Source organism: Patiria miniata, unplaced genomic scaffold (assembly GCF_015706575.1).
Source record: "Patiria miniata isolate m_02_andy unplaced genomic scaffold, ASM1570657v1 HiC_scaffold_25, whole genome shotgun sequence".
In the NCBI taxonomy this organism is placed as follows: Eukaryota; Metazoa; Echinodermata; class Asteroidea; order Valvatida; family Asterinidae; genus Patiria; species Patiria miniata.
Window position 1 is genome coordinate 5,299,654 of NW_024037064.1, and position 14,964 is coordinate 5,314,617.

Sequence of the window (14,964 nt, forward strand, 5' to 3'; positions counted from 1 at the left end):
ATAAACCTAACCACTATGCCACACTCCCCCAAAGGTAGACAAATGCACAATTGTTGACTGTGATGTGGGACATGACACCTGAGGGGGGCATAGCACCTGCAGGTAAAGCAGAGGGTGCTAAACATGACATATCCCACATCACAGCAGTCAACAATTGTTTGGAAAGGTTTTTAACTCGCTCGTGCCAGACATGATATTGAAAAGCTGCAGTACTCTGTTGCGAGGTACATGTACCCTTCACGCCCCCGTAATATATGCATTGTGGTGTATATGAGATAATTTGCAACGCGTTGTATTTATATGCAATGCAGGGTTCATGAAGTAAACAACCATTATTGTAGACTGCACATGTGACCGTTCTCAAGGGGGAGGGGGTCCAGAACCATTTTTTTGTGGGGGGGGGGGGGGGGCCAAGAGGGCTCGATTTTCTGAAAAGGGGAAAGGGATGAAGTATATAGTACTGTGCACTATTTGCACATTGCTGATGGCTTGTGAGAGATATGCAACGTTTACATTTATTTCCTGAAAAGTTTTCATATAAAGGGAATGAAAAGAAAGTAAAACATATCATTTTGAGAGGGAGGCCAACTCATCTTACATGTATGTTTTTGTAGTACTGCACATAAGGCAGACAATTAATCCCAGGCGACACACCTGTTATCCTGCTGAGACACACAACGCTTCGTTGATCACTATGCGGCAAATTTAAATCCCCTCTTTTCACTAATTTCCCCCCCCCCAGGCTTACAACAAATTGGAAAAGTTTACAGAGGCAATGGAGGACTGCCGGACGGCCTTGCAGTTGGAACCAAAGAACGTCAAGGCATTGGTGCACCTTGGCAAGGCCCAGCAGGGACTGAAGGATTACGAGGCGGCTGTTTGGACTTACAAAGAAATCCTCAAGATTGACGAGAAGTACGAGAAAATGGTGGCAGGTGGGTCAGCAGTCTTCAGGCCAAATGCACAAACAAGTCATGTGATCACGCTAAATGAGTCATTTGTCGGCCCTTATCGAATTGTGTGAAATTTTGACAAAACCAATAAACCATTATAACTAAATAACAATTCAGAGAAATGATCCACAACTCCTAGTCTGTGTAGTCTTCTTGACCATTACCAGATAATGGCTGTACATGTTGAAGATTTGAAAAATACATTGTCAGGTTCCCTTACGAAAATGTCCTGTGGTATTCCTGTGGTACTTCTGTGGTACATATGTTTACCACAGAAATTACCACAGGAAAAGTATATATGACCAGAGTACCACACAAATTCATGTGGTAATGCCGACGCTGTCCTGTGGTATTCTTGTGGTACATGTAGGAACCACACAAAGTACCACAGAACAGTAGGATTTGAGAAAAGTACCACATATGTGTGTGTGGTATTTGCCACATCCTGTGGTACTTCTGTTGTACTACCACACAAACTACCACAGGTCAGTGGAATTACCATGACACATAAATGTGTGTGGTACCTTCGATATCCTGTGATACTTCTGTTGTACTGTACTAAATACCACACAAACTACCACAGGTCAGTGGAATTGGATCAGAGTACCACATAAATGTGTGTGGTACCTTCGATATCCTGGTACTTCTGTTGTACTCACTAAATACCTCACAAACTACCACAGGTCAGTGGATTTACCACATAAATGTGTGTGGTACCTTCGATATCCTGTGATACTTCTGTTGTACTGTACTAAATACCACACAAACTACCACAGGTCAGTGGAATTGGATCAGAGTACCACATAAATGTGTGTGGTACCTTCGATATCCTGGTACTTCTGTTGTACTAACTAAATACCACACAAACTACCCCAGGTCAGTGGAATTGGAGGAGAGTACCACATAAATGTGTGTGGTACCTTCGATATCCTGTGGTAGTCTGTTGTACTGTACTAAATACCACACAAACTACCACAGGTCAGTGGAATTGGATGAGAGTACCACATAAATGTGTGTGGTACCTTCGATATCCTGTGGTACGTCTGTTGTACTTACTAAATACCACACAAACTACCACAGGTCAGTGGAATTGGAGGAGAGTACCACATAAATGTGTGTGGTACCTTCGATATTCTGTGGTAGTACAAAATACCACACAAACTACCACAGGTCAGTGGAATTGGATGAGAGTACCACATAAATGTGTGTGGTACCTTCGATATCCTGTGGTAGTCTGTTGAACTGTACTAAATACCACACAAACTACCACAGGTCAGTGGAATTACCACATAAATGTGTGTGGTACCTTCGATATCCTGTGGTACTTCTGTTGTACTTACTAAATACCACACAAACTACCACAGGTCAATGGAATTACCACATAAATGTGTGTGGTACCTTCGATATCCTGTGGTACTTCTGTTGTACTTACTAAATACCACACAAACTACCACAGGTCAGTGGAATTACCACATAATTGTGTGTGGTACCTTCGATATTCTGTGGTACTTCTACGTTGTACCATATGCTAAATGCCACACACACACAAATGATATATTTAGGCCGAATGTATATTTAGGCCGAATAAAAAAAAAATTTTCTCATCCGGAATTTTGAAAAAAAACTGAGGAGGAAGCTAGCTTAGAGGGGCTTTTTATTTTTTATTATTTTTTTTTCAAGATGGCCGCCATTTTAAACTTTCCTGCAATCGTTGGTGTTAGTCCACTGTTCAAAGACACTTTTAAAATGAAAAACAAGTTGGACAAGAGAACTGAACATATTTACAGTCATTTAGAGTTGTATTGTTCTACAATGAACAGGTTGCATATGCTTTAACCTTGTTCTGTGTTTTTTTACTGCATTTTTAAAAATTAAAAAATAATACAAAAATCCAGGCGGCCTCCAAAAATAGTAAAGGGCGGGGATGAGAAACATGTTTGGTTTTTTTAACTTCGCCTTAGTTACATATGTGCACATTTTAATAATATGAAAGTTATAACTATCATATTTTTAAAATTTGCACATATACATGTAACTATTAGGCGAGGTAAAAAAAAACCATGTTTTATGCTACCACATAAATTACCAAAGAAAAAGAGATTACCATCCAATATACAGTGTACATAAATTATAACAAAAACACAAATAAGAACACACCGTCATAAAAACATACATGAACAAATATTGCCCCAATATGTACTGAACAGCTAGTACTTGTACATAAAGCCCATGCATACTTGTACATGTGTACATATACAGTACATGTACATGTACATGTACAGTGTATATTGCAGGGCACACTGTATCCTGTTCCCCACAACCACATGTGTGACCTTGTGTGTCCTGTGCAGTGTGTGACCCATGCATGACCCACCAGTGATTCCATATACACAGTGTATTAACCATGCAGGGGTCAGGTTTCACGAAAGGTCACCCACACAGCTCCTCCACTGCACTGAGTGTGCGGGAAGTTTGAAAACCAGTACAGTTTGAATCACAGCACTACATACAAGAAGCAGTACAGATGTGCATGGGGCTGGACATGGCAGAATTCAAAACTGAATATTTGTATGAAATTAAGCGCCCCACTTCTGCCTGTAAGCAAAGATCAATTGCCAGTATAATATACTGTGTTACTGTGAGCTTGAACATACTATGGTAGGAGGTATGTTAAGTTTTCTGGATGATGAAAACTGGACCGAGTGGATCGAGTCATGCTGAATGGGTCTTGCAGTACGTCATGGTCTAGCTGTCTAATGTACCGGTAAGTCTGAATTATGATGTCTGTAGCTAGTGCCAATGTAGGAATTTGTTTCAAGACATTTATGTGGATCAGTTAGGAATTCCCATTACAACTTCATAGAATCAATTCCAGTCTGGACAGTTTGCATCCTCGCACATACCACATACTAACTAAATACCACACAAACTACCCCAGGTCAGTGGAATTGGAGGAGAGTACCACATAAATGTGTGTGGTACCTTCGATATCCTGTGGTAGTCTGTTGTACTGTACTAAATACCACACAAACTACCACAGGTCAGTGGAATTGGATGAGAGTACCACATAAATGTGTGTGGTACCTTCGATATCCTGTGGTACGTCTGTTGTACTTACTAAATACCACACAAACTACCACAGGTCAGTGGAATTGGAGGAGAGTACCACATAAATGTGTGTGGTACCTTCGATATTCTGTGGTAGTACAAAATACCACACAAACTACCACAGGTCAGTGGAATTGGATGAGAGTACCACATAAATGTGTGTGGTACCTTCGATATCCTGTGGTAGTCTGTTGAACTGTACTAAATACCACACAAACTACCACAGGTCAGTGGAATTACCACATAAATGTGTGTGGTACCTTCGATATCCTGTGGTACTTCTGTTGTACTTACTAAATACCACACAAACTACCACAGGTCAATGGAATTACCACATAAATGTGTGTGGTACCTTCGATATCCTGTGGTACTTCTGTTGTACTTACTAAATACCACACAAACTACCACAGGTCAGTGGAATTACCACATAATTGTGTGTGGTACCTTCGATATTCTGTGGTACTTCTACGTTGTACCATATGCTAAATGCCACACACACACAAATGATATATTTAGGCCGAATGTATATTTAGGCCGAATAAAAAAAAAATTTTCTCATCCGGAATTTTGAAAAAAAACTGAGGAGGAAGCTAGCTTAGAGGGGCTTTTTATTTTTTATTATTTTTTTTCAAGATGGCCGCCATTTTAAACTTTCCTGCAATCGTTGGTGTTAGTCCACTGTTCAAAGACACTTTTAAAATGAAAAACAAGTTGGACAAGAGAACTGAACATATTTACAGTCATTTAGAGTTGTATTGTTCTACAATGAACAGGTTGCATATGCTTTAACCTTGTTCTGTGTTTTTTTACTGCATTTTTAAAAATTAAAAAATAATACAAAAATCCAGGCGGCCTCCAAAAATAGTAAAGGGCGGGGATGAGAAACATGTTTGGTTTTTTTTAACTTCGCCTTAGTTACATATGTGCACATTTTAATAATATGAAAGTTATAACTATCATATTTAAAATTTGCACATATACATGTAACTATTAGGCGAGGTAAAAAAAAAACCATGTTTTATGCTACCACATAAATTACCAAAGAAAAAGAGATTACCATCCAATATACAGTGTACATAAATTATAACAAAAACACAAATAAGAACACACCGTCATAAAAACATACATGAACAAATATTGCCCCAATATGTACTGAACAGCTAGTACTTGTACATAAAGCCCATGCATACTTGTACATGTGTACATATACAGTACATGTACATGTACATGTACAGTGTATATTGCAGGGCACACTGTATCCTGTTCCCCACAACCACATGTGTGACCTTGTGTGCCCTGTGCAGTGTGTGACCCATGCATGACCCACCAGTGATTCCATATACACAGTGTATTAACCATGCAGGGGTCAGGTTTCACGAAAGGTCACCCACACAGCTCCTCCACTGCACTGAGTGTGCGGGAAGTTTGAAAACCAGTACAGTTTGAATCACAGCACTACATACAAGAAGCAGTACAGATGTGCATGGGGCTGGACATGGCAGAATTCAAAACTGAATATTTGTATGAAATTAAGCGCCCCACTTCTGCCTGTAAGCAAAGATCAATTGCCAGTATAATATACTGTGTTACTGTGAGCTTGAACATACTATGGTAGGAGGTATGTTAAGTTTTCTGGATGATGAAAACTGGACCGAGTGGATCGAGTCATGCTGAATGGGTCTTGCAGTACGTCATGGTCTAGCTGTCTAATGTACCGGTAAGTCTGAATTATGATGTCTGTAGCTAGTGCCAATGTAGGAATTTGTTTCAAGACATTTATGTGGATCAGTTAGGAATTCCCATTACAACTTCATAGAATCAATTCCAGTCTGGACAGTTTGCATCCTCGCACATTCAATATGGAAGCTTTTTTGAAAAATCCCATGCTTTATAAAACCGTGTCACATATGACTTGATGACAATGCTGTATTTGTTCAGCGCCATCTTTATTATCAGATCTACCTCATCAAAAGTATAAACTGTTTGTGTTCTTTGTGTCAGATTGGAAAACTTTGTCTTCAAGTGATTTGACTGGGAATTTAAAAGGGGTAAGAAGATATTGTTCATGAAATGATACCAAACATTAAGATAGTAAAAGTTAAATGCAAACTCATTACTTTATATATCAAGTATGGAACTTAATTGTACGAATTTCAGTAACACCATCTGCTCATGACTATGGGAAATTACTCTCCTGGTTTAACTTCTTCCTTCGTAAATTACACACAAGTTAATAATCAATTCAGAGGATGTTACCTCAAATATTCCATACGTAAGTGATTAGTTGTTGCATGCACTCTTTAGTATTATTACAAACGTTGACTGTTCAATTTTTTTTTTTTAATATGAAACGTATATTACAGAAATGTACAAAAATGTTTTTGAGTTTGACTGCAACTAAACTACAACTGCAACTACAACATTTTTTCCTTTGTTGAACACCATATTGATTCATAAAAACTAACAAGTTTGTTTCTTTTCTTTTCCAGCTTTCGTGACTTAATTCCCACCAAAGATGTTGGTACATGTGAAGAAGAAACCATGGATATTCTACCTCAAGGATCCCGTTCAAGTGGAAACAATGGAATCCCATCCAGCAATTACCACAGGAACATTAATACCGCAGGAACATTATCAAATATACATTAATACCACAGCTGCAGGAACAGGTACTGCAGAAACTAACAAAGGAACATTGCCCCCCCCCCCCCCCCCCCCCCTCGGCATCATTGCCACAAAACATACCATGGTCAATTTACCACAGGAACGATAACAAATGCACCGCACGAACATTTAGTTACCACAGGAACATTTACCACAGGAATAATATCAACGTACCACAGGAACATTTACCACAGAAATAATAACAAATGTACCACAGGAACATTACCACAGGAACATTACCACAGGAATGTACCACACACAAGTACCACAGCAGTATTACCACAGGAATATGTTACCACAGGAATATGTTACCACAGGAATATTACCACAGGAATGGTACCACAGGAATTGTACCACAGGACTGTTACCACAGGAATTGTACCACAGGACTGTTACCACAGGAATTGTACCACAGGACTGTTACCACAGGAATTGTACCACAGGAATGTTACCACAGGAATAGTGCTGTGGTAATATCCCAAAAAACCACAAGAACTTTCCTGTGGTAATGTCCTGTGGTACTTTTGTGTGGTAATACCACAGGACATTTTCGTAAGGGTTTATTCACTGAGCTCTTAAAAGCTCTTTTCAATACTGACATGAGGTTCAATTGCCCATTACCAGAATTTGTATTAGCAGTATTTGTATTAATCCTAACTCCCTAGGCGTTTTTGCTAGGATACAAACTCAGTCCTGCAAAATCCTCCAACTGCTTTCATGTAAAAATTGCATACAGCCTCAATCCTGCAAAATGCTCTGTTATTTATGTGGTCCTTGGAGGGGTGACCACTGCCTCAATCCTGCAAAATCTTTCAGAGAGTTTTAAGGGGATAAAGTGTCATCTGCAACATATCAGCTGACATTTGAAGAAAAAAAAAAGTGGGGGGAAAAACAACCTGCGTCACTGCACAACTTTGGGGCAAGCTCCATACCAGAAACTGGAGACTTTGTTTTGGCCTTAGGGTTAACGGGGGATTATACTGTAGAAAAACTCTGTCCTTTTATGTAATGTGTGATCAACTTTATTTTCAGATAATGTCAAGAGAGCCCAGGAAGCAGACGCCAGCGAGCGCACAGAGAAGCGTAAAGCAGAGGCAACGGTTCTGAAAGATCAAGGGAACCAAGCGTTCAACAAGGGTGATTACACACGAGCCGTTAAACTCTACACGCAGGGCCTGGAACGTCTAAAAGACTTTGTGGTGCTGTACACCAACAGGGCACAGGTAAACAAGGGCACGTTTTGGCGCTGTGACCGTAAACATGTTTCTGGTTCGCGGCCATTTTGGCGCTACGGTTACACTGAAATAACGTCATTGTTTCGAACAAAGTTGAACCAAGGTTTCCGGTCGGTTCACTTACGTTTCAAGATGGCGGAAAGGTGAAGAAGCCTTGCAGACGACGTTACTTTTTACCATAAATGGGGTTTAAATAGTGGTTTTTACTTTCAATTGGTACGAAAGTTGATACAGAATATCAGGCCTACTCTTTTTAGAACTTTGGGGAAATGCTTTAAAAATAACCTCCCACTTTTGCTTTGAATGTTATTGTTAATCATGTCCGGACGCCGCATGATTTTTTTGGGGGGGGGGGGGTTGTGTGCAGTCACGTAGGCAGTAACATGATGTCATGAACAATTTTTTCGGTCAGTCGTTTTCGCGGTGCACAGGAAACCTGTTTCAGGTCACGGCTGTGACATCAGAAACATGTTCCAGTTCAAGGGCCGTCAAAACATGCTCCAAGTCAAGTCAAGTCTGTTACGAGCCTAGATCTCCGTATTCTTGAAATGACTGAGAATATTCCTATTCCCCCTGGATCATTGTAGGTTGCTCCCCAACTAATACCCTTACTCATTTACATGTGTACTCCTGGGTGGATAGAGGTAAGTGGAGGGGAAGGCTTGTGAGAGAGATACGCAACGTCATGAACGTTTTAATTTATTTCCTGAAAAGTTTTCATATCAAGGGGAAAAAATTAAGAGAAAACATATCATTTTGGGAGGGGGGGGGGGCAACTCATCTTACATGTATGTTTTTGTAGTAGTACTGCACATAAGGCAGACGATTAACCCCAGACGACACACCTGTTATCCTGTTGAGACACACAACGCTTCGTTGATCACTATGCGGCAAATTTGAATCCCCTCTTTTCACTTATTTCCCCCTCCCCAAGACTTACAACAAATTGGAAAAGTTTTCAGAGGCAATGGAGGACTGCCGGACGGCCTTGCAGTTGGAACCCAACAACGTCAAAGCATTGGTGCACCTTGGCAAGGCCCAGCAGGGACTGAAGGATTACGAGGCGGCTGTTACGACTTACCAAGAAATCCTCAAGATTGACAAGAAACACAAGAAAATGGTCGCAGGTGGGTCAGCAGTCTTCAGGCCAAATGCACAAATATGTCATGCGATCACTTGTTTTTAATTACATTTTTTGAATAGAGCTGCATTTCAGTTTACATTTGGTGAAAACCCCAAGTGAATGCGACTTCGGTTCAGAAGTTATGGGACTTAGAACACAAGCAGATCAGAAAGAAGGAAACAGAGAAATCAAACAGAGAAATCAACGATTAAAAATTAAAGTGTTTTTACACAACAATAAACATGCTTTATTTCAGGTTAGTGAATATTAACTTCTCAGCAAAAATGTCACATTTTAGATACGTCATCGTGATATTTTCTCAGGAAAAAAAAAAGTTGACATGAAAGAGGACATATGTAGCCTTCCGATTTTACAAAAAAAGTCAATTTTGAAATTTTACCCCTACTGAATATTTTGGGCTTGATAATAATAATTGCCAACAAACGACTCATTTAGGTTGATAGCATCTCAAATGTGAATCTGAAGCTAATTTGAAATAATTCAGAACACGTATTCAAATGAGTTGAAATGTTTGCAGATCCGCAGTGCATTTATTTGCTGATTATTTTCCGACAATCCCACCCCTGCACTAGACTACATTGCAGCGGTGAATCTAGCCAAGTCCACAGCCAAGTCGGATATGGAGGCTGAGAGGCTGTTCAGTGAGGGCGACGTCAAGGCAACGGGCGTTCAGGAGATCGGACTCAGTGACGGTAAGCAAAAACTCTGCCATAATTTAAAAAAAATACAAATGTAGGTATGTAATTGAATGTTCTTATCCCAAAAATGTCCAATTTATAGCATTTCATATAATCCTGAATTTGGTTTAACTATAGACCCTTTGTTGGTTGCGCCATGACAATGGGCAGCAGCCAATTTCATAAAAAAAAGCGCAGCTTGTGCCATGTTGAGTAAGACTTACGCAACAAATTTGCTGCGCAGCTGCGCAATAAACTTATGATCAATTTTACAAAACTTGGCACAGCTGCACAACGCTTTAAATAATTTAAGCATCTTGGTCGAGGATAAAAGCAGCATTTACGACGGCTGTTTGTGTGTGAATTTTGCAGTTGTTGGATCACCTCAGCCAGCCATTTTGAAAATTATTTTGTCCCTCTTGTATCAACCTTGATAAGTTGTGCAATAACGAGCTCTGTGACAGTCCTGATTTGCTCGTAAAATATGTCGTTTTAAGTCGCTATGCCACAACTTAGGCCGCCTAAAATGATGGTGCAAGTTGCATCATAATTTATTGTGCAACTTGTGGACTTACGCACTATGTGACTTTCGTGAAATGTGTCATAAGTGAAATGTTGTGCAACTATAAATTTTGGCTCAAGCAGAGTTGCGCCAATACGTAAGATTTTGTGAAATCGGCTGCTGGTCTGTCTTTTCTGCATTATTTTGTTTATGGTGTAAGTCAAGGACACACGCAACATTATCAATGAATCGAGGACAGAAACCAAATCGAGGACTCCTCAGTTGAAAAATGTGTACAAACCAATGAGAGCTGTTGCGAAAAGTTAAGGTACTAACAAAGGAAAAGGGAAGAGGAACAAAAGAAAATCCTCAATTTACACCATAAACAAAACTCTTGTTAACTCTGGTTAAGCACGATAACTTGAGAAATACTTTACTTAGGAACTTGACATTTCGTTTGTGGATTGTTCTGGATAGTCTAAACGGCTTATTACTGTTGGGCCGACAGGTCAAAGGTCAAGGTCACTATTTGTAAAATAAAAGAAATCTTGTCAACAAGTAAACTTGAGAAATACTTAACTTAAGGAACTTGAAATTTGGTTTTGGGTTGTTCTTGGTAGTCTAAGAAGCATATTGATTTTGGGGCCGACAGGTCAAAGGTCACTATTGCTAAAACAATAGAAATCTTGTCAATGTGATAACTTGAGAATAATTACGTAGGAGCTGGTTTGTGGGATGTCCGTTGTTCTTGATAGTCTAAAGAGGCCTGTTGCTTTTGGGGCCAACAGCTAGGTCAAAGTCACTAATATTGCTAAAACAATAGAAATACATGTTTTGTCAGCACGAATGCTTGAGAAATATTTTACTTAGGAACTTCAAATTTGGTTTGTGGGTTGCTCTTACCGTAACCACAGTAGCAGACAGTCAGGCAGCTCTGACCCAACAACTACCAGATGATCAACAAAACACTCAGTCGAGTAATGAACAGCCTTCCCAGCAGGAACCAACGCCACAACCACCACCGCAACTACAGCCCAGACCGGGTGAGACACAAACTAACCCTGGTCCAAGCACAGCACCAGCCAGTCAGGCAGCTGCAACCCAACAACTACCGGCTGGTAACGAACAACCTTCCCAGCAGGAACCAATGCCACAACCACCGCCACAACTACAGCCCAGACGGGTGAGACACAAACTAACGCTGGTCCAAGCACAGCACCAGCCAGTCAGGCAGCTGCAACCAACAACTACCGGCTGATGGAGTGAGGGATGATCAACAAATGACTCAGTCTGGCAGCAGACAGCCTTCCCAGCAGGAACCAACACAACAACCACCGCCGCAACTACAGCCAAGACCGGGTAAGACACATACATTGTCTGTAAACCCTGCATGTTATGACTCCCCTGGCCCTGATATCGGTTCCCTGACAGCATCCTTCCCCTCCATCCTTTGCATTGACGCTATTAGGCACAATATATAGCATAGCATGAGTCCCTGAAACAAGGGGGACCACACTGCAGACTAGCCCCTGTCACCACATGGCAAATTGTACTTACTATCTGGATGAAAAGTGAATTTTTCCATTCAATTCCGAGAACTCCCCTTGCATTCATTTACACACGTTGATTCGTTTGACTGGCAAAGCAGAGACGAGGGGAGCTCTTGGGATTAAATGGGCAATGTCACTTTTCATCAAAATCGTTAGTAAACCTTACTTCGATCTTAATCTCAATCTCTACTTCAAGTACTTGTATCTGAGGTGGGGTGTCTGATAATTTGTGGCTGTTTTGAGGGTGAAAATGAAGTTTTTTGTTGGGTCATTAGTTATGTGTTATGTCACATGGTGGCTGCCATTTGCTTGGACACTAATTCTAGATCATATCCAAATGTTAAAATGTGTATTTTAATAATATTTTAAACCAATATTAGGTTTTGCCCTTCGCAACATATAGACCTACATGTACATTGTAAACAACTACATGTATATTTAATGTGTTACCTCCCGAGTGAAGGTTGTAACAAAAATAATAAACAAACATTTTGAAAAGAAAATGTACCTTGCATAAGCTAAATATGGCCCCTGAACATGAATACAAAAAGTCTGGAAATATCGCCAAAAGAAAGTCACAAATTCAGAGTATTTTAACTGTTTCTTTTGGCTCAATCCATTCAAGCTATAGTCCATCATTTGCAGCCATCCAAAAAGTAACTAACAAAATTGTTGTTGAAAATCATACTTGTGAAAGATAGTAATGGGACTAAATTTGCATTAGTGGTTCGTTTTTAATTCGGTGAAGCACGTGCAAGTGTTGACAAGACTCACATGCGCGCGCTGTAGTTATAATTTGTCGGTTTAGTGCGTGTCATCGCGTGGCTGCAAAATGAGAACGCTGAATTCGGGCATAATTCAAAACATGACTCAGCAACTTTTGATTTGACATCGAGATCCTAGAATATTGTTTAACTCTGAATATACAGCATTCACTGAGCTGAAACTTCATCAGGTTAGTTGTTCAGCACCTTTCTTTAGATTTGAGCACTTTTGTTGCTTCAAACTTCAAATGAACATAATGCACAAATTACAAATGATGGACTGTATGGTACCTTCAACAGCAGCCATCCCCCCACACATTTTTTGTCACGCAGTGAAGACCGGGTCCTCACACTGTTATTCCCTAATTATTGAATTGAATTGAATTGAAGGATATTGTAATTCTCGCTTTTGATTGTAGATTACCCACAACAAATTGGAGCCAGCATAGGAAGCATCGGGGCAATCAGCGGTAGCCAGAGCCCTGTCATTGTTGGTTCAAGTCGAGTTAATATCACTTATCACAACATGCCGTTGGAGGGACGGCCAGGTAAATACAATCTTGTTCAATACGATAAAGTATTTTTATATCTTAAATCAAGTGTTAATGTATGGGGGGGGGGGGGGCGGCAGGGGAAGGATGGTGTACTGTTTTAGCATATTATATGTTTGAACATAGTTCCATGACTTACTAAGCTGTACTTGTAGTTCTCGAGAGGTGGGACTTGAAAATATGCACCTTAATAGGGGAAGAGATCAAAAACATTTTTCAAAGTAAATTTTCTTTGGGTATTTGTTGTGTGTCATTACATGCCATTAAGCCAATGAGCTTCTCAAAAATGTTTTCAATGACTGAATAATGGGTGCCTAATTGAACAGAAAACCCCTCAACTGAACAGTGTCTTCCTGGAATGACATCACAGCAACAGCGCCCTCAGTTGTCCGGAAAAGCATGGAACATTTTAAGTGTTTAACAGAAGTGCACTTTTCAATCAAAAGGGATGTCAAATAGTTTTCATACATTTAAGGGAGTAGAAAGTTGCACAAATTGTGTGCCGAAGAAATAAGAAAAAATCACCACATAGACCCTTAAAAACGAAATCTGGATACGTAAATTAAATCCCAGGCAAAATTCTCAGTGTACATTTTACTGCATGTAATTGGAAACTTAACCAATCGAATATGTTACGGAATATAGGTAAAAAAATAAACCTGTTTACAGAAGAAAAAAAATAGGTCGAAAACTGGGTATCCAGATGTCGGTTTTGATGAATTGCAGCTTGAAAGAATTGTTATTAATCATGTTTATGTATACTTAATAAATAGTTTATTCATACTAATTTGATGATGTCTTTTAGAAATCACCGGACTCCAGGGGCCGGGTACCTTTGAGGTTTGCAACAGGAAATTATCGACAGCTACAAGCAAACTGCAACGACTATCCCTGCACACCCTACACTGCAGTCACGTCAAGTGGGTATGAGGAATTCTTTGTTCCTCTCCATCTAATGAAGAACATTCCAGGCAAAACAAAATCAGTGAGGCCGCTGAGATTACCAGAAGGAAAGGTTTTCTTAGATGAAGATCTATATGACATTCTCAATTCCTTGGATGATTTGTTCAATCAGGAAAAAGTTAAGGAAATCAAGATTCTTCTTATTGGTGGGGCCGGGACGGGTAAATCAACCCTGTTAGTGAAGGTTGCAAACTCCTCCATCACACTTAGATCAAAACCTTCTTGATAGATTCGATCTTGTACTTTGGATAAAGCTGAGGCAAATGCAGCAATCTAGTTGTGTCTTGGATGCCATATTTGACCAAATTCTAGCTCAAGACACCAAATTGACGAAAACCATAGTGAAAGGGTTTATTGCTGATCACGAATCACGCATTGCTTTGTTGTTGGATGGAGTAGATGAAATTCCATCTCATGTTTTGCAATCTAAGGAGGGCGTGTACAGGGTTCAGGATATCTTACACAACAGAGTCCTACTAAAGGTTTTGTGCTGGTTACCACCGACCACACATGAAACAGTACATACTTAGGGGTCACCCAAAGTATGCCCTGGTGGAGACAACTGGCTTCAATCCACAAAACAGAGATCAGTACATCAGATTAACCTTCCTGATGATGCTGACATGGGAGAGGCGTTGGTTTCAAATCTGAAAACCAATCAACATCTCTGGGAAGTGTCAAAAGTTCCAATCATTTCCCAGATGATGTGCCTTGTTTGGAAGAATCAAAAGTCATTGCCTGAGAGAATTACTGAGCTGTTTGCAAAGTTTGCAGAGGTTCTTTTCATTCGCCGCAATGAGAAATGGGTGATCAGCATATGATGTCCATCAGGATGTCCATTATTGACGACTTG

At 40.1% G+C, this 14,964-nt stretch overlaps 1 protein-coding gene across 1 annotated transcript in view; it reads left to right on the top strand.

Annotated features, from left to right (window-relative positions):
• LOC119732863 (sperm-associated antigen 1-like) overlaps positions 1–14,078 on the top strand; it is a 30,157-nt gene extending 16,079 nt beyond the window's left edge. Inside the window, exons 6-13 of the mRNA XM_038206465.1 lie at positions 743–935; positions 7,758–7,948; positions 8,895–9,087; positions 9,677–9,796; positions 11,198–11,466; positions 11,510–11,642; positions 13,017–13,145; positions 13,954–14,078. Coding sequence (XP_038062393.1) covers positions 743–935; positions 7,758–7,948; positions 8,895–9,087; positions 9,677–9,796; positions 11,198–11,466; positions 11,510–11,642; positions 13,017–13,145; positions 13,954–14,078 — 1,353 coding nt within the window. The remainder of the gene's footprint in view (positions 1–742; positions 936–7,757; positions 7,949–8,894; positions 9,088–9,676; positions 9,797–11,197; positions 11,467–11,509; positions 11,643–13,016; positions 13,146–13,953) is intronic.
• The last annotated feature ends 886 nt before the right edge of the window (positions 14,079–14,964 follow it).